At 43.8% G+C, this 24,427-nt stretch overlaps 1 protein-coding gene across 1 annotated transcript in view; it reads left to right on the forward strand.

Annotated features, from left to right (window-relative positions):
- The window catches only part of SCAPER (S-phase cyclin A associated protein in the ER), a gene marked incomplete in the record, with an annotated part of 462,313 nt that overhangs the window by 189,440 nt on the left and 248,446 nt on the right, over positions 1-24,427 (forward strand). The window contains 6 exon segments of the mRNA XM_078786405.1: positions 2,311-2,451; positions 10,055-10,210; positions 13,707-13,849; positions 14,072-14,153; positions 14,340-14,492; positions 14,644-14,751. Of these exon segments, the coding sequence (XP_078642531.1) occupies positions 2,311-2,451; positions 10,055-10,210; positions 13,707-13,849; positions 14,072-14,153; positions 14,340-14,492; positions 14,644-14,751 (783 nt within the window).

A 24,427-nucleotide genomic window follows, 5' to 3' on the forward strand; every position in this document is an offset into this window, starting at 1 on the left:
GTTTGTTTCTCTCCCCCACCAAGCCTTTGGCTATGTTTTAATGTTAGAAGCGTTAATGGGAGAAGGATCCCACCGACGAAGCCATAAGGTTGCGCTCTGAAGAGAGAAGTCTGGGTTTTGTTTTGCCAATGGCCCAAGCCGAGTTTCAATTCCTTCTTTGGCACGGAGCTTGTCCTGCAATGGGATTGACCTGTCAACCGGCTGAGTCACGCTACGCAGACGAGCACATTTCACCTCTGTCTTGCAACCAATGGACAACGTCAGGCCAACTGCCTGTGGTGAGAGCAAGAAAGACCCTCAGAATCAGCTTCATCGAGGGAGATTCCAAAGATTCTAAAAGCTTTGGTTTCAACTGCGTGAAGCTGAGCTAGGTGTGAGGCAGGAGCACCAGCCCAGAGGGGGAGCACTATTCCATTGAGCTGCGGATGAAAGCTTTGCAAGTGGTGAGGAGCTCAGATGTGCCAAGGAAGGACTTTGCATGACGGAGGATGCCCAGTCGGCGACTGGTTTTGAAGGCCAGCTTGGAAATGTGGTTTTCCCAGGAAAGATCATGGCAGATAGTGAGACCCAAAAGCTTGAGTGACAGAATTTCTTCATGAGGATTGTTGAGAAAGTAGATGGGAGGGTTGTCCAGTCGGTCTTTTCGGAGAGACATAGTAAGAGTGTGAGATTTGTCAGGATTGAAAGACATGTTCCACTTGTTTGACCAGTCTGTGATTTTGTCCAGGTCTGCAGAGAGTGAGGAGGCTGCAGACTGTCGATCTGAGGGATGAGAAATGGAGCGGCAGAGAGTGGAGTCATCAGCAAAGAGATAGAGAGGATTTTCCAGAGAGTCGGAGAGATCATTGATGAAGACCAGAAAAAGCACAGGGCCCAGCACACTGCCTTGGGGAACTCCAGCCTGAACAGGAAGGGGAGATGAGAGAATTCCACTACAACAGGATAGTGTCCGCAAGCCATGTGTCGAGATTTCCATGGATACCATAACATTTTAGTGTACACAAAGCCTGTTGTTGTCCTAATGGTTAAGATGGCTGGCTTAATATCTCAGGGTCTTGAGTTTGAATTCCTGTCGTGCCGTTAAATAACACCGGGTGGGTTGACTCAGCCTGCCATCCTTCCGAGATCGGCAAAATGAGTACCAACTTACTGGAAACGAGGGAGGGGGAAGGGGTGCTGCATCAGTGGCACAGCTGCCCTCCCAGTGATGATGCAACCCACAGCCACAGGTTGCATACAAAATGATAAAGTGTCTTCTTGAAAAGGTGTAGCGATGCATCGACGTCCGGATGAGTTGTGTATCACCTGTCATTGTACAAGCGGTGTATAGGGAGATATTTAATTTGCATATACTGTACTGTACTGAACTTTAATGTTAGTGATGTGAGTACTCATGGAGTGGATTTCAAAAATATGTGGCAATCTTTATTGTGCCGTGATTTCCTAACAGGTTAACATGTGTGGTTGGCGTTTAAACTTCCAGACATTGAATCTATACCATAAGAGAGACGTTTGTCTGTCTGTCTGTCGCCATTTTTTTCCGAGATGACCAAACGGGTATTTGTCAAACTTTCGGAGGTTCATCAGTGAGTGCCGGAAAGTGTTTTAGGCAAAAACATTATTTTGAAACGTTTGTTAAAAATAAAAGTTGGATTCTTTTTTCTCATCGCTCTTTCGTGCGTAACCCTTTGTAGATGTATATAAAAAATATATATAACCACCTTTAGAGGCCATTTTTCCCCACAAAGCGGGGGTTGGCCTTTTTCGGGAACCGTGGTTGTTGTTGTTTTTCGGTCCCCTTTTTGAAGCAATGTTTTACGGCCGGATGCCCTTCCTGACGCCAACCCTTTTTGCCGCCTTTAACGACAAACAGGGAATTACCAGTGAACTGGTACTCAATTAGCCGACCTCGGAAGGATGACAGGCTGAGTCAACCCCCCTGGCGTTAATTCAGCGATCGACCGGGATTCGATCCCAGGATCCTAGGATCCTAAGCCGGCACCCTAACCGCTAGCCCAACACCAACACCAGGTTGTAGATGTATGAAACGTAATATTAAATGATTCCCTAGTGTGGGCAGGGAAGTGTTTTAGGCCCCCACAAAAATAATTTTAAACCCCAAATAGATTTCTTCAAAATGCCAACAGGATTAGAACAGCACCGGGCAATGCCGAGTACCCCAGCTGGTATTAAATGAAGCTTGCCACGTCTTCTGATGACTACCAAGTACAGTAATATAGAGTTGGTTTCAGAAAAGACTTGTATTTTCTGGATGACATTGTGAATCTTTTGGGTTTTGTTGGCGAGCAGGTGAAGGAGGTGAACAAGTGGAAAGAGGAGCTGCTGGAGCAGAAGCGTCGCATGATGGAGGAGAAGCAGCTGCGTGCTGAGTACAAGCGCGAGTTGCAGATTCAGGCCATCGTCAAGAAAGCACAGGAGGAGGATGCAAAGGTGTGTGGGTATGGTGTGGTTTCCCACAGTGACTGCGGGATGTGTCGCATGTGTTTTACCACGAGACTTGTTTTAATCATCAGCTTTGGTCTTGTGTCCATCGTCACCAGAGTAAAATCTACACGATGCCATTTTTTTTTAAAACTTACATTTCCTTCGTTTGTAACCTTCGGCACCTGTGCTGTATTCAGATTTTGTTTTCTCCTTTCCTTCCTATTCCTTCCACTTCTTTTCACCGTTTTCATGTTTCTCTCCTCGATTCTTGAAGTGCTTTTCTCACATCCATAACTCAAGTATTGCTTTTGCAATTGCTGCTTGCTGCCGACTTTGGTTCTTCTTCATCGTTGTTCTTCATCGTTGTTCTATCGCCATAGTTGTTCTTCCACCGTAACCCCTGAACTCACTTTTTTTTAGCCTCTCCTCCCAGCACAATTGTACACTTTGCTCTTTGACCTTGCCGGCCAATCTCGTTTTGTTTGCTGCTTTACCCGACTATGCGGACAGTAAGCAATGCCGGCGTCACTGATCTGGACATGGCACTTAGGGCCGGCTCAGACATAAATGCGGGTTGAAGAGGTCCTTCATTTCCTACCAGCGACCCTTGTGCACCTGGAGTTCTGGAAAACCCACAGTGTTCTAACCACCACCTCCTTCCACTTTGTCTTCTTCTCATGGAAACTGTGGGAGTACTTGGAATGCGCATTTCTGGAGATGAAAATTGTGCTTGAGACAATAGCTCATTTGACACCGTGAATGATTTATGGGGATGGTGTTAATATATATAAATAAATATATATGTATATATGCTCTATCCCTTTGTTATTTATAATTACTTATTTATGTTCCTTTGTAAATTGATAAACATTCCTGCTTGATCTTCTCTCAGATTATTGTCATAAAAGAGAGGGAGGAATCAAGCGAGCAGAACAGGGTAGACAAATATTTTCGGTGGGTTTGAGCGGGGAAGGTAAGAGTCGTGAGGAGAAGAAATAAGAATAAAAGGGAAAGGAATGTGGAGTAAAGAGCAAGAGTGTGGGTTGAGGAGGTGCGATCGGAGAGAAAACATTTCGGAAGAAAGCACTCCATGCTGTTGCTGCGGGTTTGCCATCGGAAGAGGTCAGCATGGAGGTGAATAGGTCATGTGAACCATACTGAGCTCCTTGAACCCCTTATCTCTACCTGAGCAACTTGTCCAATAGCCATCTTTGGCCCTGTACTTCCTTCCATTCAATTGCACGGCTCCATGACGCCATTGTATGTAGGTCCACCTTGCACCGTCTGTCATAGGTCTGGAAGGTCATGGGATCTTGTTTACCAGGCCACTGTCGTCGGGTTTGTAGATGTGCGTTGGTTACGAGAATGGGGTTTTTTGGATCGGCTTTTCCCCTGTTTTGCTTTGCGTTTTTCGTTTGGGCGGCTGTTATCCCAGGCTTGAGGCCTGTATGTTGTGTTGATTTGTCCACTGCTACATGTCCTCGTCATTCATTCATCTAAAAGTAGAGTGATATACCTCCCGCATCAGTCCCTGCATTTAGTTCCATGATTCTTCTGTCTTATTAAAAACCAATTGTTCCTATTGGCTTACTGTCAACACTTGTTGTTTTCCATATTGAAAGAGGTTTTCCATATTTATATAGGAATTGGTCCCTTTTGATTTTGTTGTTTCACCTGAATTTTGAGCTTTGGTGCCAAATGTTTGGGAGCTCAGTGCCTCGCCCGCCGTTCTGGCACTCCACACAAAGGCCACCCGTCTCGCCTTACGAACCCCGCCTGAAAAGGCCACCCGCACATGCTCCCGTGCTTTAGCAACTCGTAGGTCAGGTTGCTGTGTGCTTGACCAGTGGGCGTGCCCAGCCATGATGCCACGGCGTCGGCACAGCTTAGGGAATTCTTTGGGATAATCCGAGTGCCTTTTGACCGAGGGCATGTGCATCTTCACTCTTTTGGAGGCGAGGATGTAAGGGGCCCGGGGAGGGGTGTTGCAGCATAATCTTCCACCGCTTCCTTGGAACAACAATAGATGTTTTTTGTTCACGTCTTAATTTTTGGCTCAAACCGTTTTTGTCACGTTATGCCGCAGCCAGTCGAATCTCAGTTATCCCGAACTTATGACTGGCATTCTCCAAGGTCTCCAAGTCGCATGTTTAAAGGAGCCTCGTCAATTGGCTTGCTCACGTGTAGCTCGGACAGTTGATTAGCCTTATTGAAGGCCTAGGCAGGCATAAATACACCGATCTATAGAATAGACCCTCATTTGTGACCTTGACTGATAAGTTTCAAAGAGCAAATTTTTTTGCTGGATTATTAAAGAGAGTTTATGAAATTTAACCGCTCGGGCTACAGGTTCATGTGGAAGAGAGAGGTTGGTGGGTTTTTTTTGCTGGATTATTAAAGAGAGTTTATGAAATTTAACCGCTCGGGCTACAGGTTCATGGGGAAGAGAGAGGTTGGTGGGTTTTTTTTGCTGGATTATTAAAGAGAGTTTATGAAATTTAACCGCTCGGGCTACAGGTTCATGGGGAAGAGAGAGGTTGGTGGGTTTTTTTTGCTGGATTATTAAAGAGAGTTTATGAAATTTAACCGCTCGGGCTACAGGTTCATGGGGAAGAGAGAGGTTGGTGGGTTTTTTTTGCTGGATTATTAAAGAGAGTTTATGAAATTTAACCGCTCGGGCTACAGGTTCATGGGGAAGAGAGAGGTTGGTGGGTTTTTTTTGCTGGATTATTAAAGAGAGTTTATGAAATTTAACCGCTCGGGCTACAGGTTCATGGGGAAGAGAGAGGTTGGTGGTTTTTTTTTGCTGGATTATTAAAGAGAGTTTATGAAATTTAACCGCTCGGGCTACAGGTTCATGGGGAAGAGAGAGGTTGGTGGGTTTTTTTTTGCTGGATTATTAAAGAGAGTTTATGAAATTTAACCGCTCGGGCTACAGGTTCATGGGGAAGAGAGAGGTTGGTGGGTTTTTTTTGCTGGATTATTAAAGAGAGTTTATGAAATTTAACCGCTCGGGCTACAGGTTCATGGGGAAGAGAGAGGTTGGTGGTTTTTTTTTGCTGGATTATTAAAGAGAGTTTATGAAATTTAACTGCTCGGGCTACAGGTTCATGGGGAAGAGAGAGGTTGGTGGGTTTTTTTTGCTGGATTATTAAAGAGAGTTTATGAAATTTAACCGCTCGGGCTACAGGTTCATGGGGAAGAGAGAGGTTGGTGGTTTTTTTTTGCTGGATTATTAAAGAGAGTTTATGAAATTTAACCGCTCGGGCTACAGGTTCATGGGGAAGAGAGAGGTTGGTGTTTTTTTTTTTGCTATTCCGCAAGATTTCTCAAATTTTAGAAATTTCTCATGGCTTTTTCCAGCAGAACAAACTTGTAAACCTTGAATCGAGTGACTGAGGAACGCCATCTCGCCGCCGCCAGTTACCATCAGGTAAACCGGTGACAGACGGGGAAATCCCTCGGCGTCTTGCGAGGAACGCGGTGACGAGCTCACATTTCAACTGCCTTTTGAACTCTCGTGGCTTCAGCTCTCTCTGGTGCCTCGTTCCAGCAATTTGTCTCTGTCCAAACACCAGGCGTTCAGTGCTGCGGAACGGAGTCCTTTTGACAGTGATGTTGAAATGGGACGAATGTGTTCACTAACTGTTAACAACCTCTCACTGTGTTCTAATAAGCAAGTGTGGATTATTTATTCCACTTTTCTTGTTTGAAGTTGTCTGTGATCCTTATTTTGTGCATATCATGTTTTGGATCCTTTTCAAGTTGGTATTCTTGGTTTACAGGTGTTGATCTTTGATTCCTTACTTGCTCTTCACATCATGTGGCGTTTTCATCACTGGGAGTAGCTTTTTGCAGCAATCGTATTCTTCCTTGCGGGATCGTCTTCATCGTAGGTGTCGATATGATGCGTGATCATGAGGCAAGATGCATTGTCCATAATTGGGGCAACTCTGGCTCTGTCTTCATTGGACATGCAAGTACATCCTCAGAACAAACATGTCAGCTGTCTGTACGACATGCATGTAAAACCATATCAAGAACAGGGTAACAGATCTGCACTTCTTGCTAAAGACAGCCACACATTACACCATCATGGCTACTAAAGAGTGAATGAAGATGACACAAAAATGATGTCGAAGGAGCAATCTATGTTGGTGAGATTGCTGTTTCTTGGCACAGATAGCTCAACAAATGGTGCTTCTACGCTGCTCCAGAGCAATGCATTTTTTGCAAAACCAGGAAGAAGTGGTTGCTACCTTGGCCTTCAACAAATGACGCATTAATGACAATGAAATCAAGTAACATGTTGAAGAGATACACAATGGCAATTCAGGACTTGCGACATTATTCATCACATCTCACAAACTACCCGGTGTTTCAAAAAATTTGGGCTTTTTGAACGTTTTCTTGTATAACAATTACAAAAGGTAGCAAGATCAGTGATACATTTATGGAAAGCATTCACCATGCCGTTTTCAAATCACTCAAATCAAATCCTTTAACTTTTCCTAACCCATCCACCTTCCTTGCTAGTTTCAGGGTATACTCCCTTCTTCCCTATCTTATTTTTCTGTTCATTCATTCCCTTGATGTTTGTCCCATTGTCACTTCTGCCCTGCTCTTCCATGAGCCTCGTTCCTGTAAAGAAAAATAAAATAATAAACCGTTCCAACCAGATTGTTGCACAACACAGGTGAATGAAGCTGTGCTCTATGTGTGGGCATGGTGTGGACTTACTTGTGACGACAAGGCTTCTGTTATGTCCACTTGAGCCTCGTATTAGAAAATGTGAACAGGACATTATGGGTCAATCCCAGGCTTAAGGCATTTATTGCCTCAGATAGTAGATAATTGCAGACCTGCACAGGCAGTATTTTTGGAGACAGAAACCATCATTGTTTTGCCCCATTCTGACGTTGCTTGTGTGATGATATGTTGCTCGTCAGTACGATAGATTGAAAATCCACATTTTAATTTGCAATTGATCACTGGCTTTGACACGAATACAATTTTTAAGCGGTGAAGACGCTTCAATATTTACCCTGCACTCGAGAAGCGAAAAGCCGGATTAGGCATTCGGTTGCGTACGTGTGTCTGCAAATCTTAAAAATAATTTTCTCGGCAACTGTTCCCCCGATCGACACGAAATTTTACCATAGGAGCCCGCCCAACCTGTAGAATTTTAAATTTTATTCATAATTATGACGTCATAGGTCAAGTGGTACGGGCGCCATTTTGGAAAAACTTTGCACCTCTATATCTCTGAAACTGCTCCCTGGAAAAAATTGAATCATGCTGTGTTGTCAAGTACTCCTCATGGGGAATAAGATATGTTAATGATAATGTCATTGGTGCCTTTGTTATGACATCATAATTTGACGAGTATAACGCTTCATCTGATCAGTATGAATTTATTTTTCTCTGCAACTGTTTGTCTGATGGACACAAAATTTTCACCAAAGGAGCGCCTCCTCCTGTAGAATATTTTAACGATAATTATGATGTCATAGGTCACGTGGCACAGACGCCATCTTGGGAAAAAACGAAAAACGTTGCACCTCTATATCTCTGAAACCACTCCATGGGAAAAATTGAAACGTGGCTCATTGCAAAGAACTCCATATGGGGAATCGGTGTTAACTATGACGTCATTGGTGCCTTAATTATGACATACTTTGAAAGGGACAACACTTAATGTGATCAGTTTGACATTTCTTGAACGTCATCCACCAAACAGTTCTAAGGGGTTCTAAAGGGTAATTCTAATGGAATCTCAAGGGTAATTCTAAAGTGTTCTAAAGGGTAATTCCAAAGGGTTATAAAGGGTAATAGCAATATAATAAAATGGTTTGTTTGATTCCACATATCGCAACAGCATGTCGAATTTCATGTGGATTACATCAAAAAAGAGAGAATAAAACAGGAAGAAATATATCATTGTAAAAAAATATAAATTGGTAAAAAATTGACAAGGCAATATAGTTAAACTATCAAATAACAATAAAATTATATTTAAAAATGCATACGCACATGCTGAACTAAGGCAGTTCTGACAACTGAACCTTGTTAGTTCAGCTAGCACAGTTCTGACAACTTTGAATCCACTTTTCATTTAAAATATGAATTAAATAAGGTAAAGCACTGTTCTTCAAACGGTTTGTTTTACAACAGAATTCAGGGATTTTGAGTCCACCGAAGGGTCCTTGTGCAGCAATTAATGGGGAGAATTTTTACAAATTCATTGGTGGTTAATTTTTTCAATGAATGCAATGCAAAGTGATTTTCTGAGTTCCAGACTCGGACGTGAATACCGAGGCGAGACAAAACTTGTTAAAAATTTGGGTAATTCTAATGGATTTGGTTTATTTCTCGGCTTTGCCTATTTCATATTGAAAATGCCAAATGCCAAATGCCAAATTTCGATTTCGCTTCCTTCGGACACGGGTGCGACTTTTCTTTTTTTTTTTTGTTCCAGATCCTAGGCATCTAAAAGCTACATGCAAGTAGTGGCCAACAAATTGAAAGCACCTGGGTAAGTGAGGGACACCAAGCAGCGGTTTCCACACAGGTGGAGCCCATGTGTAAATCAAATAACATCCCAGCATGCTTCGGGCCATGTATGAAAACGCTGAACAGGCCGGGTTGCCGATAATTATGGCTAGCATGGCTGCAGGAGGAGATGCTTACACAGAGCACGCGTGGTCACCCAATGGTTTGATGAGCATGACGCCGGTGTTATCCATACGTCATGGCCTTCTCAGTCACCAGATCTGAACCCAAATGAGCATTTTTGGGATATTATGGAACGATGCCTGAGACAGCGTTTTCCACCTCGATCAAACAGGTGTGAGTTGATTGAGTTTCTCCTGGAAGAATGGTGCCACACCCCTCCTGCAGAATTCCAGACGCTGGTGGATTTTAGGTCACGGCGCATGCAGTCCGTAGTGGCCGCACGTGGTGGCCTCACGCCCTATTAAGTGACATTTAAGTTGGTGTTTCCATTTTGTTTTGTCCTGTATTTCGAACAAAGTTTCAAACGGACCACCTCATCGCCGTGAGCGCATTTAAATTGCATTAGATGTGGCAATGGATGCGAATTGTTGCTTCCAGCTTGTCGGCGCAATGACAGAAGACACCATTTGCATTTTTGCCACCTTGATTCCCACCCCATTTTAATTCCTGTGCAGGCACAGCCAACTTGCTAATCCTATTAATTTTGTGAACTGCATATTGGAAAAAAAAGAAGTTATTTGTATGGAAATAAATATACCTTAAAAAAAAATTATTATTATTATTATTATTTTTACTACCTAATGCATTTAAGGAAGAATATTGTCTCTCCAGCAATTGCTTGCGATTTTATTCTGTTAGAAATATAAACAATTATTACTAATGTTCAGATGTAGTAATTTTAGTAGTGCGGGTTGTATGGATACCTGGCGGCAGTGGTCCTTGTTATTTAGGAGGACAAAAGCATTGGTTGGACGCATTGTCTGTTTCCCGGTGTAAGTGTGTGAGATATGGGTATTGATGTGAAGTTTAGCAAAACCAGCCTTCTGAGAGAATTTTTGTTTTTAATGTGGTCCCTCTTTCTTGGCGTGTGCAGGTGAATGAGATAGCTTTCATCAATACACTGGAAGCACAGAACCGGCGGCACGATGCGCTTTGCAAGCTCCAAGAGTACGAGCTTCGGCTCAACGAGCTTCAGGACGAACGGCAGCGGCGCCAAGTGGAGAAGCAGGCCCGTGATGAGGCGGTGCAGGTAACGAGCCATGTCACTTAACCGGCGATCTGTCTTTCAAAAATTCTTGCACATCATTTTTCATTCAGTACTCATAAAGGGAGAAACGAAGGAGTTTGTAATACCAAAGCTTGAAGTATACAAGTATTACATGCGATGAAGCAAGCACGTTTATGTCGAGCGTAGGTGAGATTATTTTGATCATGTGTTAGAAATGGATTTTATGTCCTTTGGGGAATACAACCCATGTTCCATGACGTATCCATGCCTAACGTTTGTTCGTGGATTGTTTACACCGAGTTTTATTCGTCGAAGTTTGATTCTTGAATGCAACTGTGTTAACGCTAACGCTGTGTTAAAAATCATACAAATTTGGTCACCTGGTCAAGATTGCGTCATTTAGACTTCAGTAAAACATCAAGAAGATTATTTACAGTTGCAGCAAACATTGACTCTGGAGTGCAACACGGCAATAATGGTCCATGTGGCCTCATTGCCTTGTTTAAGGTCGTGTTTTTGGCATTTTGCTTGCAGAAAAATAAGTATTTAAATGCAATTGGTTAGATTCCAGACAGAGTATTGACCTTTGAACTAGGAAGCACAAAGGAGCAAGCCAGGTTCCGCCCCTCTACCTGCCGAGGGTGTACCCAACCGACGTATGATGATCAATTGGCCACAGTGTCGTTCTTTCATGTTTTTACACCGATTTGATGAACAATTGAAAAAGGACTTTTCGTGTGTGAAAGTAATGTGGGCGCACAGCAAATCTCTGGGGAATTGGTTCAGGGGTTTGGAAACTTGCAAGGAACAAACAAACAAACGCTCAAGTATATGTCTGGCAGGATGGCCTAGATTCACGCACACTCGCCTCTAAGCTGTCCAGCCTGGGTTCGAATTCCGACCCTGCTATAAACTGTCATCCCGATTTTTCACAGGCAGGATCATTCTTCAATGTGTGTGTGCCGTCCCTCTGATGGACGCTCAACTAGCCGTCCCCTCCGCCAGCATTAGTTGGTGGATGTGAAAGACCTCACGGTGTCTTTCGCGAGGGTGAGAGTGGGCGAGCTATCAGCTTTTTTGGGGGGGGGGGGGGGGGGGGATACAAGATCGAGGCTCGTGTAAGAGCTAACATTAATCACAAAAAAAAACAACTGACAAATAAAACATAAGATAAAGGGAGTGGGAGACAAGATGGGGAGAGAGAGGGAAGCGCACAAGCACAACAGTAGAGCACAGGAACATCGGGAAATCTGTGGGATGGAGAGGGCTTGGGGGGAGGAGGCACGGGTTGGGAGAGGTATAAAACACATGGACACTGCTAGGACTTCCAGGAAAGAAGTCGGAATTTCAAAAAAGTGGATCTGGGGTGAATTAGCGGGGGTAGAAAAGATCAAGGTTTTGGATGGGGGAAGATAAGAGATGGTGGTGAACAGCTGTTTTAAAGACCTGGAGGGAGGAGTGGGATTGAAGGGAGTGTGGGAGTTTGTTCCAGAGGCGGGAGAAAAGAGGAATGAAGGAGTGAAGGTGAGCAGAGAGTCTTGATTTTGGCAGTTTAACCATATCCAGAGGCTTAATAATCCAGAGGCTGTAATAACCTCGTACCTCAGTGACGTCATTCCGGTATAATCACCCCCCCAAAAAAACCCACCATACATCGGTAAAAATGAATATATTGTATTTTAATGATTTTACATTTGGAGTCTCAATTGAAGTGCAATCCATTTGAGTTCTGCTTGTCCTCATCTTAATTACTTATTCTACAAATACGTATCGGGCAATATATTCAGAAACATCTTTAATATCTTAAAATTCCATTTTTATAAAGGCATTGGAGTACGATGTGGTGGTGCAGGAAAAGGTCACGTGACCCAACATGTCTGTACAATACATCCCTCACAATATCGTCCTACGACACGTGCCATGTTGTCCGGCTCGGGGGATGAAATGCAGACAAACCGTAGAATAAAAGTGCAAACCGATAAATGCATCTTGCCATTTTTATTTGAGCAGCACATTGGACTGCGGCCTACTTTTAAGCATAACAAAACTGAAGTCAAACTCGATCCTATAAAGGAAACCGATTGTTTGACGTTGATAATGATATGAACATCAAAAAAGAACAAAACTGTCTTTTTCTTAAAAAAAACAAAAAATTCCCCTGTTTTCTTTCCTGAAATCCCCTGGTAGTGTCCATATTGTTTATCCCGTGTACCCTGCCCCAGCCCTCTCTCTTCCACAGATCTCCCGATGTCCTTGTTCCCTACTGTTGTTGTGCTTCTCTCTCTCCCCTCTTGTCTCCGGCTCCCTTCATTATATGTTTCCACGTGTCAGCTTCTTATGCGAGCCTCGACTGAGGATACAAATTTTTTTCCCCCAGAATCCTTACCCTGCATTCATTATCAGGAAGTTGAACTTTAAATAATGTATCTATTTTAATTTGTAACTGTGGATTTACCTTTCGCTAAGTTCACTGACATAGTTCTGTTTCGGCCATTTGCATCTTTGGTGATGACATTTGCCTTTCTTTCCCTTCCTTTGTTTCCACTTATGAAATGTTTTTAAATTCAATTTTGTCAGCAGATCCTTCGGCAATAATTGTCTTCCCTCTGATGCTATGCTTGTTCCTAATTTGAGATTCACTGCTTTGATTGGCCGGTTAAGCTGCGGATGCAAATCCATTATTTGGGAATGGTTGTTGATCGAAATTTTGATCAACTCGAGTTTTGAATGCCGATTTCCAGGCCAGAGAGGACAGCAAAGAAGTATGATTTGTGGCATCTTGGTTCTATTAACAAACGGATTATAAACTGTCATAGTGGTTTGTAAGCAAGCCGATGCATCGTGGAGTGCCACCCGTCTGTTGGGATGTTAAGCCGGGTCTTGTCTGCCAGCATTTTCTGTGGATGAGGCAAACAAGCAGCCAAGCACTGCCCGCAATTTAATTGAAAAAAAAAAAAGTTGATTTATACCTCCTCCTCCTCCTTCTTCTTCTTCTTCTTCTTCTTCCTCCTCTTCTTCTTCTTCGTCCTCATTATTTGCCATGTTTTGTTAACCAGGTCGATAACTCTGATTCTTCATCTCCAAGTATTGCAGCTGAGGCCACAGACCCACGTCGAGTAGTTGGAATCAACATGTCGTAGACCGGTGTGTTTGGACCAACGGTCGAAAAATTTAGGCAATGGTCTCTTCTTTTTGAAAGGCACTGTGGAAATTTTAATCTCTACTAAATGCTAGCGGACGCAACAGCTGGCCTAACATCTGGGGGTGGAGGGGCTGAGTGCACTCTGGAACAGCTGGGGAAAGTGCACTCATTTATGCAATATGGCATGTCTGTGAAGCACCACAATGATAGTTTAGGGTCGGCCTAGGAATCGAAGCCAGACTATAAACATGAGTACGGTACCCCTGACCTATCCTAAAAGCCCACCTTTAAATGGTGATTTATTTGGTGCAAATTTTTGTCACTGTCCTGTTTTGAGGTCCTTTACCTTAACCTTTGCGCACCATTGGTCACCAGGAGCGAAAACGTGCTTTGGAAGCAGAGAGATTGGCCCGAGTTGAGGAGATAGTACTGAAGCGCAAGGAACATGAAGCTCGCGTCGACGCTCAGCGCCAAGAGAAGGAGAAGGCTCGTGAAGATGCCGCGCGTGAGAGGGCCAGGTGAACGTTACATTTGAACAAATGTGCTGAACTTTTTGATTATGTCATCCTTATTGCACTCTCATCACGAACTTTTGGAGCACTTCTCCCAGACTGCCCCCTCCCACTCACTGTTCGCTGTTTATGAACTCTCATCGGTGCGTTGCGCACAAGTAAATGATGGCTTCCTTTTCACGAGTTTGGAATTATCGTGTTTCCGAATGTTTCATGTTGGGCCTTCAGGGAGAGAGAGGAAAGGCTGGCAGCACTTAATGCGGCTCAACAAGAGGCCATGGAGGAGCTGCAGAAAAAGATCCAACTAAAGGTAAGGTTGGTTTTTCCAATCTTTCTGCAATCCTTCTGCCTTCCCTATTCTTCCTTCTTTACCTGCATTTGCTCAAAATCCATGCTCCTTATGGGCTTCCTGTAGCAACCATGATCAAGGATATCGGTGGAAATGGTGTACAGACCACGGGATGTGAAGGATGGTTTTATCCCGTGGTGTTCACAGCACGATGAGAGCGTGCGGCGACATCTTGAACAGATAGAGCAACGGAAGGAGAAGGCAGCCGAGCTCAGCAGTGGACGTCACAGTTCCACTGAGAACCCGCCGCGGCTCACGCCATACGAACGCAAGAAAGAATGCACCATCTGCAGTGTAACGGTAATATCTGCTTTTCAGGACATTCGACACTTGAATGATGAATGAGAGAATAAAAAAATGCTCTCTTGATTGTTACGAGTACACACAATTGTACATCTGTTGACTATCTATCGTTTGGTCCTGGGTTCTGCCTTCTCTGTTGCCTCTTCAGATATCCTCTGAGATTTACCTGCTGAGTCACATCCGTGGACGCAAGCATCAGCAGGCAGTTCGAGAGCAAGGCAATGTTCATGGACGTGAGCTTTCAGACGAGGAAGTGGTAAGATCCAACATGCCCTGTCCAATCAGCCGATCATTCGCAGTCGTTTTGGTGTGTTTCTAGCACTACGTGTGCATAACCTGGTGTTGGCTTAGCGGTTAGGGTGCTGGCTTGGGATCCTAGGATCCTGGGTTTGAATCCCGGTCGATCGCTGAATTAACACCAGGGGAGTTGACTCAGTCTGTCATCCTTCCAAGGTCGGCAAATTGAGTACCAGTTCACTGGTAACCCTGTGTGTCGCAAGAGGCGACTAACAGGGTTGGCGGCAGGAAGGGCATCCGGCTGTAAAACATTGCTTCAAAAAGGGGACCATGATGCCCGAAAAAAGGCCAACCCCCTGCTCTGCGGGGGAAAATGGCCTCTAAGGGTGTTCTATCACGACGTGTACATAACATCATAAATGGATAATGCAAAATTGACGTAGTGTTTTATTTATTTATGTTTGCCTCATTGTTGTGGTTACATAGTCTACTACTAATTATTTAATGGCCCAATTGTTCCCACCGTATTGTGGGGTCGACTACAAAAAGGTTTTTTTGGCCCAAGTCTTTCAGGAAGCGGCTGGCCAGGCATGATATTCAAATGAAACTGACAGGAACTTGTAATTTGTTTGGGGTGCAGGAGATAGCTTGCCTATGCTTCGCGAAGGACACCATGGGGTCTTTAACATCAACCAACTAATGCCGGCAGATGTGACGTCTGTTTAACTTCCATCCGAAGGACAGCACACACGTGGATGAATCGCCCTCCCCGTGAAACACCGGGATGACAGTTTATAACTGGGTTGGGATTCAAACCCAGAAATTAGTGTGCGTACCTCTAGTATATCCAACCTACCACCTGGTTTACAAAGTAATTGTCCCTCGCCCCTCAAGACAAGGTTGGCGACTGTAGACATTAAAATGAGCACCGTCCGACTGATCATCTGCCCATGTAGTTTGGTGTACGCAATATTTCAAAAACCGTTCAATGTTTAGCGTTCATATGATACAGATAGATTCCTCATACCACCTAAAAGGCAGGGTACCTGGAATATCAGCTCCTTGGAGATTCATCTGATCCGTCCTATTTATAACCAGCACCCTAAATTTTATCAATGTTAAGGAAGATAATGCTGCTGCCTGACATCTCTTCATCCTTGACCCCATCCTTCTTAACACACAATATTGTTTTTGTTTTTCTGTCAAATGATTATGTTCCCCAATTCCCCCGATATTGTTTATACTTGTCCTCCATTCCATTGTCCTGTGCATTCATTCATTCCCCCCATCCATCGTTTATCTATTCTCTTTACTCCTTTGTTGTCATGTCGGCCTCTAATCCCTCTGTACTACATCTCTTCCATGAACCCTGACATTTTCATGCCTCCGCCCCCTAAGGTGGCCACAGGCATTATATTTTTGGGTTGCCTGTATGTCTGTCCGTCCGTACAGGCTAAACCTCGTTTTCCTCAGCAACCACATGTCTGATTGAGACGAATCCTTCAAGGTCGAGCGACACCCATGTACAATGTTTTTATGATAATTGTGACGTCATAGGTCACGTGGTATGGCAGTCTTCTTGGATTCAACGCAAATAATTGAAAATTATTTATCGGAATCCGCTGAATGGAAAAATTTGAAACTTGGCATATTGTCAAGTGCTCCCAATGGGGAACAAAAGCATGATAGTGATGACATCATCGGTGAAGTGGTATACCAGCCATACATTTTTTAATCGAATGCCTTATCCTAAAAATCTGAAATTGCATCCACATGATCTATGATACATATTTTGTATTGAAATATTAAATTTATGACATCATAGGTCACATGGTTTGGCAGCCATATTGGATTTAACCTAAAACCTGGAAAAAAAAATCTTCTCCCAAACCACCAAATCGATTGACTCAAAACTTTACGTGTGTCATTGGCTAGGCATGGTGATTAAAAGTTGATCATGAAAACGTCATCGGTCACATTGTGTGGCAGCCATATTGGATTGAAGGAAAATATTAAATAATTATATCTCAGAAACCGCTTACCCGATCGATGCAAAACTTTACAAATGTCATCCAACACCATTGCTGCATATAGCTTGAAAATGATGACGTCGAAGGTCATGTGGTTTGGCAGCCGTATTGGATTGAAAAACGAACCTTATCCGATCAACACAAATCTTCATAAACGTGATCCCCTACCCATACATATGCAGAGTGTATGTTTTTGATATCTTCACCACCGCCACCAAAGGTGGATGGAGCTTATGTTTTCACCCCTGTCTGTCTGTTTGTCAGTCCGTTTGTGAAGAATTGATTAGATTTTGGTGAAGATCTGAATATGGATTCGGATATGAGAATTGTTTAATTTCAAAAGTGATTCTTCACCATTGGGAGATAGGGCCGAAAACGATACATAACAGGATATCTCAAAGAGTTGTCAAGGATATCTCAGTAACAGGATATCTCAAGGTTCCAACAAGTAGAGTTTTAAGTGATTATTCACCATTGAGTGATATTGCCAACCAGGTGGAGGTATGCTCTCTACTGAGTGCCGTTCTAGTATTTAATGTGGTTTTGCAGCCATATTACCTTGAAAGCTGATATGAAAAAAAAATAACCCTTCTTCGAAACCGCTTCACTGATCAATGTGAAACCTGTCATGTCTGGTAAAAATGTGATACTTGAGAACAGCTGTAGGGATTTCTTTTTAGAACAGTCAACAAGGGTGTCTACCCATTGTCACGGGCAGGGACTAATGCGGAGGTATATTGGCGACGCAGTCGCATTGCTCTAGTTATTAAATAAATTACATAGTAACAAAATCGCCCCAAATAACTCGTAATGGGTCATCGGTTTATCTTCTATATACGAATCTCATTCTTACCATTGACTGATAAAACAGCTCTAACTTTTCATCCATGCCCCTTGATAATTATTACCGGCAATCACCATGCAGCTTTGCTGGAACAGAACATTCCGAGTGGTTATAAAAAGTATTACATTGCATTTTTCATTGGTCTGAACCATCCGTGAATACAACCCACTTGGTCTCGTCTTCCTCCGATTGAAATGACGACCGTGTGTTGTTCCCTCTTACCACAAGTATTTGTGTGAATTGCTCACAGTTTGTGTGTGAATCATGCTGGCATTTCCTCTGTGAGAGGGAGTATGATGGAGGTGAGACCTGCATGGGACAATATGTGATCGTTCATGTTTATATTTGAACATCAGCTTTGGAAAAAATATATATGCTATTTCGAAGCATAAACTGGAGTGGAAACCTGTGCATTGTAATGAGGTCAGTGCTGGTGGAGGTTGAGTGATCTGGGGACACGGTTGGGAGGTGGTCGAGGTACCTGATTGGTTTGTCTATATTGCTGTTTGGGACAGGTATAATGTTTCTGTAATATGCTTGGGAGGATGTTAAATTTCTTATTTTTGTGTCATTCGTGTTATCGTTTTCCCATAAATTAAATATTCCCGACCCACTTGCTACTCTTCTCTGTAATGTGAAACAAATACTTTCCTTTGACTGAATGTTTGATAATTGTCGAGGATGCTCTGGCAGTATTGGTATTGGGTATTGTTTTTGTGCATTTTTCAAAACAAAAGTCATGGGACATGATTTTGACAATGCATAACACACCTTTAGCTGGCAGGGTGGCCTAGAGGTATATACACAATAAACGTATCCCAGTGTTTCATAGGCAGGGTGATTCGTCAATGAGTGCCGTACCTTGGATGGATGTTAAACAGAGCATCCCGTCTCCTAGCATTAATTTATAGACGTTAAAGATCTCACGGTGTCCTTCGCGAAGAGTAGGCAAATTATCGCCAGCACCATGACGAAATTGCAAATTCCTGTCCTGACTTTCCGTATCTGAGTGGCGACCCGTTCCGAATTGTAACCCGACACAGGGCCGGCGCTACCATTAGGCCAACTAGGCAGCCGCCTAGGGCGCAGACATCACAGGGGCGCATTATTGAACCTTAAAGGATCACAGTTTTATACAAATTATTGTTTTAAGAAAAAACATAATAAAAGTAAAATATAACAGTTCGTTGTTCATAATAGTGTAAGTGATTAATTTTGAGCATGTATGCTTCGTGGCATTCGTCACATCCTGGTTGAAACAGATTTAGCCTCCTCCCATGCGCCTTCTCCCATACGTCACATCCGGCATGTTCAAAACGCTGCCGCCATTTCGTCGTTGGGCGCATGGATTGATCATCGTCAGGAAAACAGGAGAATTAATAATCGAAGTTGGCAAAAAAAAATTTGGGGGGGGGGGGGTGGTAGGGGATGCAAGTAGCTGGCCTAGCCTACGGCGCAAAATAATCTGGCGCCGGCCCTGATCCGACAAGAAACTGCTTTGGCAGAACCGATGCTCTGTATTGAGCAATGAGCATGATCTGATAATACATCTTGGTCTGTTAAATGGATCTGCATCATTGGGTGTTCTGGATTATCACAAAAAACATTGATTGTTTTATTCCACTACATCTTGGTCCCTTATTCTTGGATTTCCCACAAAAATGTTGATGGCTTGTATGTTGGATACTCCACCGTACATCATGTAGTAGTGTCTCCTCGTATAATGACTGTTGGTCACGAGAAACGACCATCATGCATATAGTTTGAGCTCACAGCAAAGGTTTGTTCATAATGGCCAAAAATATTCTTGCAACATTCTTCCTGTAAACGCCCCCGTTCTCCTTGTCATCCATGGATATCCGATGTTTTGTTTGCTGGTAAAGCATTGTTGCACACGGATGCTAAAAGCTTGAGGCAATATGGGCGCGCGTGGCTGTCTGACTTTCACCCTCCCCTGCACTCGACTTCTTCGGCCTAAGCACTCACCACAGCCTTCCAAAACCTCTCAACGGCTCTGCCTTCCTTCCAGAGCTTTCAGCACTGAAATATTTGTAGCGCCATTATTCGAGCTTCCCCTGCCCCCCACCCTTTGCTCCCTTTTTCCCGACTCCCTTTCTTTTATTGCATGCATTCATCTGCCCTCCCACCACCGCAAGACTAGTGCACTCGCCAGGGTGACAGAGGGCGGCAAGTGTTGGTACAACTGTGCCATGGCTGGCTGCTTTGTTACATCCGTGTACTTGAACCCTTTCAGCGTACAAAAAACAGAACAGGGTGCATTTTGCGCTTCTTTTATACTGACGGACGGTATATTGTGTCAGGACGCCATTGGTTGGTGCGACAGGCGGTTAAGCAGCGCCTGGCGTCTTGGAACCTACATTATCTCGAAGCTTTCTGTCCTTTGATGGAGACAGGGTTTGTGCCTGAAGCGAATGTATGTGTATGTACATGGCTTTTATTGAACATTGCCTTGTTGATAGGGGTGAAGTGGGGGAAGAGATGTTGGGAGGGGGAAAGGGCAGCGGGGTGAATTTGCATGTGCCGATATTTTCTTTGTTCAATTTCTTATTTTACGATACTATGGATTTTTGAAATATAATGTATTAATAATAGTTTGCTTTTATCGAGATAATTTACGAGAACTAATCTGAAAAATAATCAGGGGCTAATAAGTTGATGAAGAACAAAACATCCAACACCGTTTGTGTTACAAAAATATTGATCGACATGATGTTCATTAAAGATGGCAGTGATAATACCATGTGCACCTTCTATAATTTTTTCCGCTGCAAAAAAATAAAGAAACCTGCAAGCTTATAACAGCAATCACAAAATTAACGAGAACGTTGAACGAGTGGAGGAAGGTTGAAAATAATTGCGTCATAGTTGTCTTTGGGGAGGGTGAGCTGTTGCAAGCGCAAATAAAGCAATGATTAGCATCCTGTTCTTTTTGTTTTTATACAAGGTCAAGGCTCATGGAAGAGCAAGGACATGAAACAGTTCAGAGAGAGAGAGAGAGAGAGAGAGAGAGAGAGAGGGGAGAGAAAAGAAAAGAAAAGAAAAGAGAGAAGAAAAGAAAAGAGAGAAGAAAAGAAAAGAGAGAAGAAAAGAAAAGAAAAGAGAGAAGAAAAGAAAAGAAAAGAGAGAAGAAAAGAAAAGAAAAGAAAAGAAGAGCACCAACAGTGGAGTCGAAGGACAAAATAGAGGGAGACTTTGACATACAATTGGTAGGGGAGGATATATGGGGTGGACAAGATGGAAGTTGGTTCCACAGGTGGGAAAAAGGGGAACATATGAGTGGAGGTGAGCAGTCTTCATCAATGATCTTTCTGATTCTCTGGAAAAATCCTCTATCTTTTTACTGATGACTGCATACTCTGCCGTGACATCCCTCTTCATTCAGCTAGGCAGGCAGCAGCCTCGTCCCTCTCTTCAGACCATCTGGTGAACCCTCCCATATACTTCCTCAACAATTCTCGTGGCTTTTTCTTTCACTATCAGCCATTCGATCTTCCTTGGGCAAGCCGCATGTATCAGCTGATAACTGGGCATCCTCTGTTATGGAAAGTCCTTCCTTGGCACATCTAAACTTGGATCTATTGTCGTGCGACTCCGATTAACACCAGAAGGTCGCGGATGGACCGAAACGGATTTAATGGAGGCGATCACCAAACACGGATTTGGCTATATGTCGCGCGGGAGGAAGAAGGAAAATGGAGGCTGCAGAAGCGCTTAACTGCGGACACTCCGATCCTGTAGAGGCAATTAACTCAAGCAGGCACAGGTTTGAATGGGAAAGGAAAATAACACAAGGGTTTACTACAAATAAAGACAGGGACAGGAAAATACGCGCCGGTAATAAAATGTCCTAAATCGGGACGTCCCCACACACAGATATCAGAAACGAGACACAGGAATATGAATTAAAGGAAAAGAACACGTTGTGTAAAATGTAATGGGGATTGGCCTTATCTGTCCCTTGTCTTGTCTTGGTATCGTCCACCACGCGGCTCTAAGCTCCGCTCGTGCTCGCGCACCACCAGGCCTTGCTCCAAATTCCAAAGCACCCACGAGGTCCCACAGCAGGAAAAGCACCGCGCGCCGAACGCAGGCTAACGGCTCCAAGCGAGGTCGATCTTCACACACAATTGGCCTGCCACGTCCCAGTCAGCTCTCCCGAAGCAAACGTGCAAGAAGCAAGCGAACTCCACTCGGGCTATGACTCGACTCAACTCGGGCTGCGCAAAATGAAGCGCCGGATATCCAAAAAGGCTAGCTGCGCAAACAAGGGCACGAACCGCAAGAGATGCAAGAGCCGCAAGAGACCCGTGCTGCGTATGACGAAGAAGAGCCAGAGAGCGAGCCGCAAGACACTCAAGAGCCAAAATGGCGTTCGGCGCTCCCTTAAATATCTTTTTCGGTGACATCAGCCTTGGCGCGCTACCAACCAGCGACTTCCACTGAACCTTCCAGCTTCGCGCCTCTCGCACTCGTTGGCTGGACGTTCGCGCCCAGCGCGCTGACCAATCACAGGACTGTAGGTTTGGCGATAGCACGTAGCGTGTAGCGTGGTGATAGCACGTAGCGTGTAGCGTGGTGATAGCGCGTGGCACTCGATATGGTTAGGCCTGTCGGAAGTGTAATTGGCGGCGGCCATCATCGGCGGTGCCCCGGCCTGGTTTCTTTGCCTGTTCCTTCCGAAGTCACTGTCAGGGAAGGGAGTCATTTAATGTTGCACTAAGGAGATCCTAGCTAAGTGTCTAAGTGGTTGCGGTGCCAAAAGGGACAAAGGTTTGGCTGACCAGGTGAGACATACAGGGGCTTTATTCTTTAATCCCGAACTCTACTTATCACTCGAACATCCTGGTATGCTCACAGGTATACTCTTAACCGACAAAACGCCTACACATGAAACTTATTACAAGGTAGATTCCTTACCGCGACAGACGAAGCACGTTACCTACACAGATCTATCTGGCTTTACATATCACTACCCTACCGACATAACACCATGTACAAGGCCTCCATTCACAGCTTGATGGAATACTGCTCTCCTCTTTGGTCTGGCACCCCTGTCTTGCACCCTCGTAAACTTGACGCCATGCACACCAAGGCCTTCACAATCATTGGAATCTCCCACGATGAAACGGAGTCCCTGGGCCTATTACTTCATCATCGCCGATAGGTCCATCATGTGTTTTGTACTCCCTCCTGTCTGGTCTTGTACCCTCTGCATCCTGCGTGCTCTCCACCCCCTATTCCCTTCCCATGTCTCTGCAGTGTCACATAGTCTGCCAGTAACCTCCTTCTAGTGAAATTCACAAAATCCAGACACACTGCTCACCTCCACCTCAGCATTCCTCTCTTTTTTCAACTGTGGAACCAACCTCCTCAGTTTCTTCAATCTTTCTTCATTCCAGGATGTTCACCACCATCTTGGCCATCCCCATCCACAATCATTATCTTTGCTACCCCCAATAACCTTTTCCTATGTCCACCTCTTCCCGAGTTGCCAGTTATTTGCACCAAATTCTGTGATTGAGAGTTTGCAGCTGTATCCATCTTGTTCTCTCCTTGTGTCCTCTACTTGCTCTCGTTCTTCCCCACATCCCTTATTTCTCCAAGTGTCCCTCTATTTTGTCCCACAAACATGCTGTTGCTGTGGTTCTCCCCTCTCGTTCGGCCTTTCTTTTCATTCTGTTCCGTCCCAATCAGTTCTGTTCTCGCTCCTCCAAGAGCCTCGACTTTGTATGAAATTTATATTTATGTCAAAGTACACTAATGTCTTCTGATGTCTTTGTCCTGCAAGTGATTTTTGTACCAACTCCTCCCATGAGCCTTCGATCGATGTTAAAAAAAAAGTGAAGTTTAACGGTCACAGGTAAACGTGTTTGAGTGCGTGTTTGTCTTCACATTAACTGTTGTAAAGAGTAAGCAATATCGTTTGTGTGGAACAACTGGGTAATGTGTCAGAAATAATAAATAAACCAGAAAGCGTCTGAAAATGCAAAGCCCATCCAAGTCCCGTTTGTATTCAGACGTCTTCTTCTTCTTCCGGATGTTAAACATAACGAAAACAGTTTTAAATATATAAAATGAAAATTGACAATTTTACGCAGGCTTGACCTTTGACCTTTTGATCTAAAAAAAAAATCAGCTCCTAACTTTTGATTGGTGAACCAATTCCGTGACCGAATATGCAATTTTATTAAATTTCAGTTCAATCGAACGAAAATTAACGATTTTATGCAACCTTGACCTTTTGATCTAAAAAAACCGGCTCCCAGCTTATGGTTAGTGAACGAATTCAGTGACCCAATATGCAAATTCTTAAAATTTCAGGTCAATCAGGTGAAAATTGGCGATTTTATGTGACACTGACCCTTGATCTTTTGACCAAATTATTAATTTGCCTTCTCCATATTCTCATAATAAAGCTTTGTTGAAAATTTGATGACAATAGTTCAAATGGTTAAAAAAGTTATGGCCCGGACACACATACACACATACACCCACACACAAACACACACACAAACAAACATAAACACACACACACACACACATACACACACACACACACACACACACACACACACACACACACACACACACACACAAACAAATACACAAACAAACACACAAGCACACACAAACATACACACATACACCCACATACAAACACACATACACACACACACACTCACCCAAACACACACACTCACCAAAACACACACTTACACACACTCACACACACACACACACACAAACACACACACACACACACACACACACACACACACACACACACACACACACATACA

This window comes from Myxine glutinosa, chromosome 11 (assembly GCF_964187855.1).
Source record: "Myxine glutinosa chromosome 11, kmMyxGlut1.1, whole genome shotgun sequence".
In the NCBI taxonomy this organism is placed as follows: Eukaryota; Metazoa; Chordata; class Myxini; order Myxiniformes; family Myxinidae; genus Myxine; species Myxine glutinosa.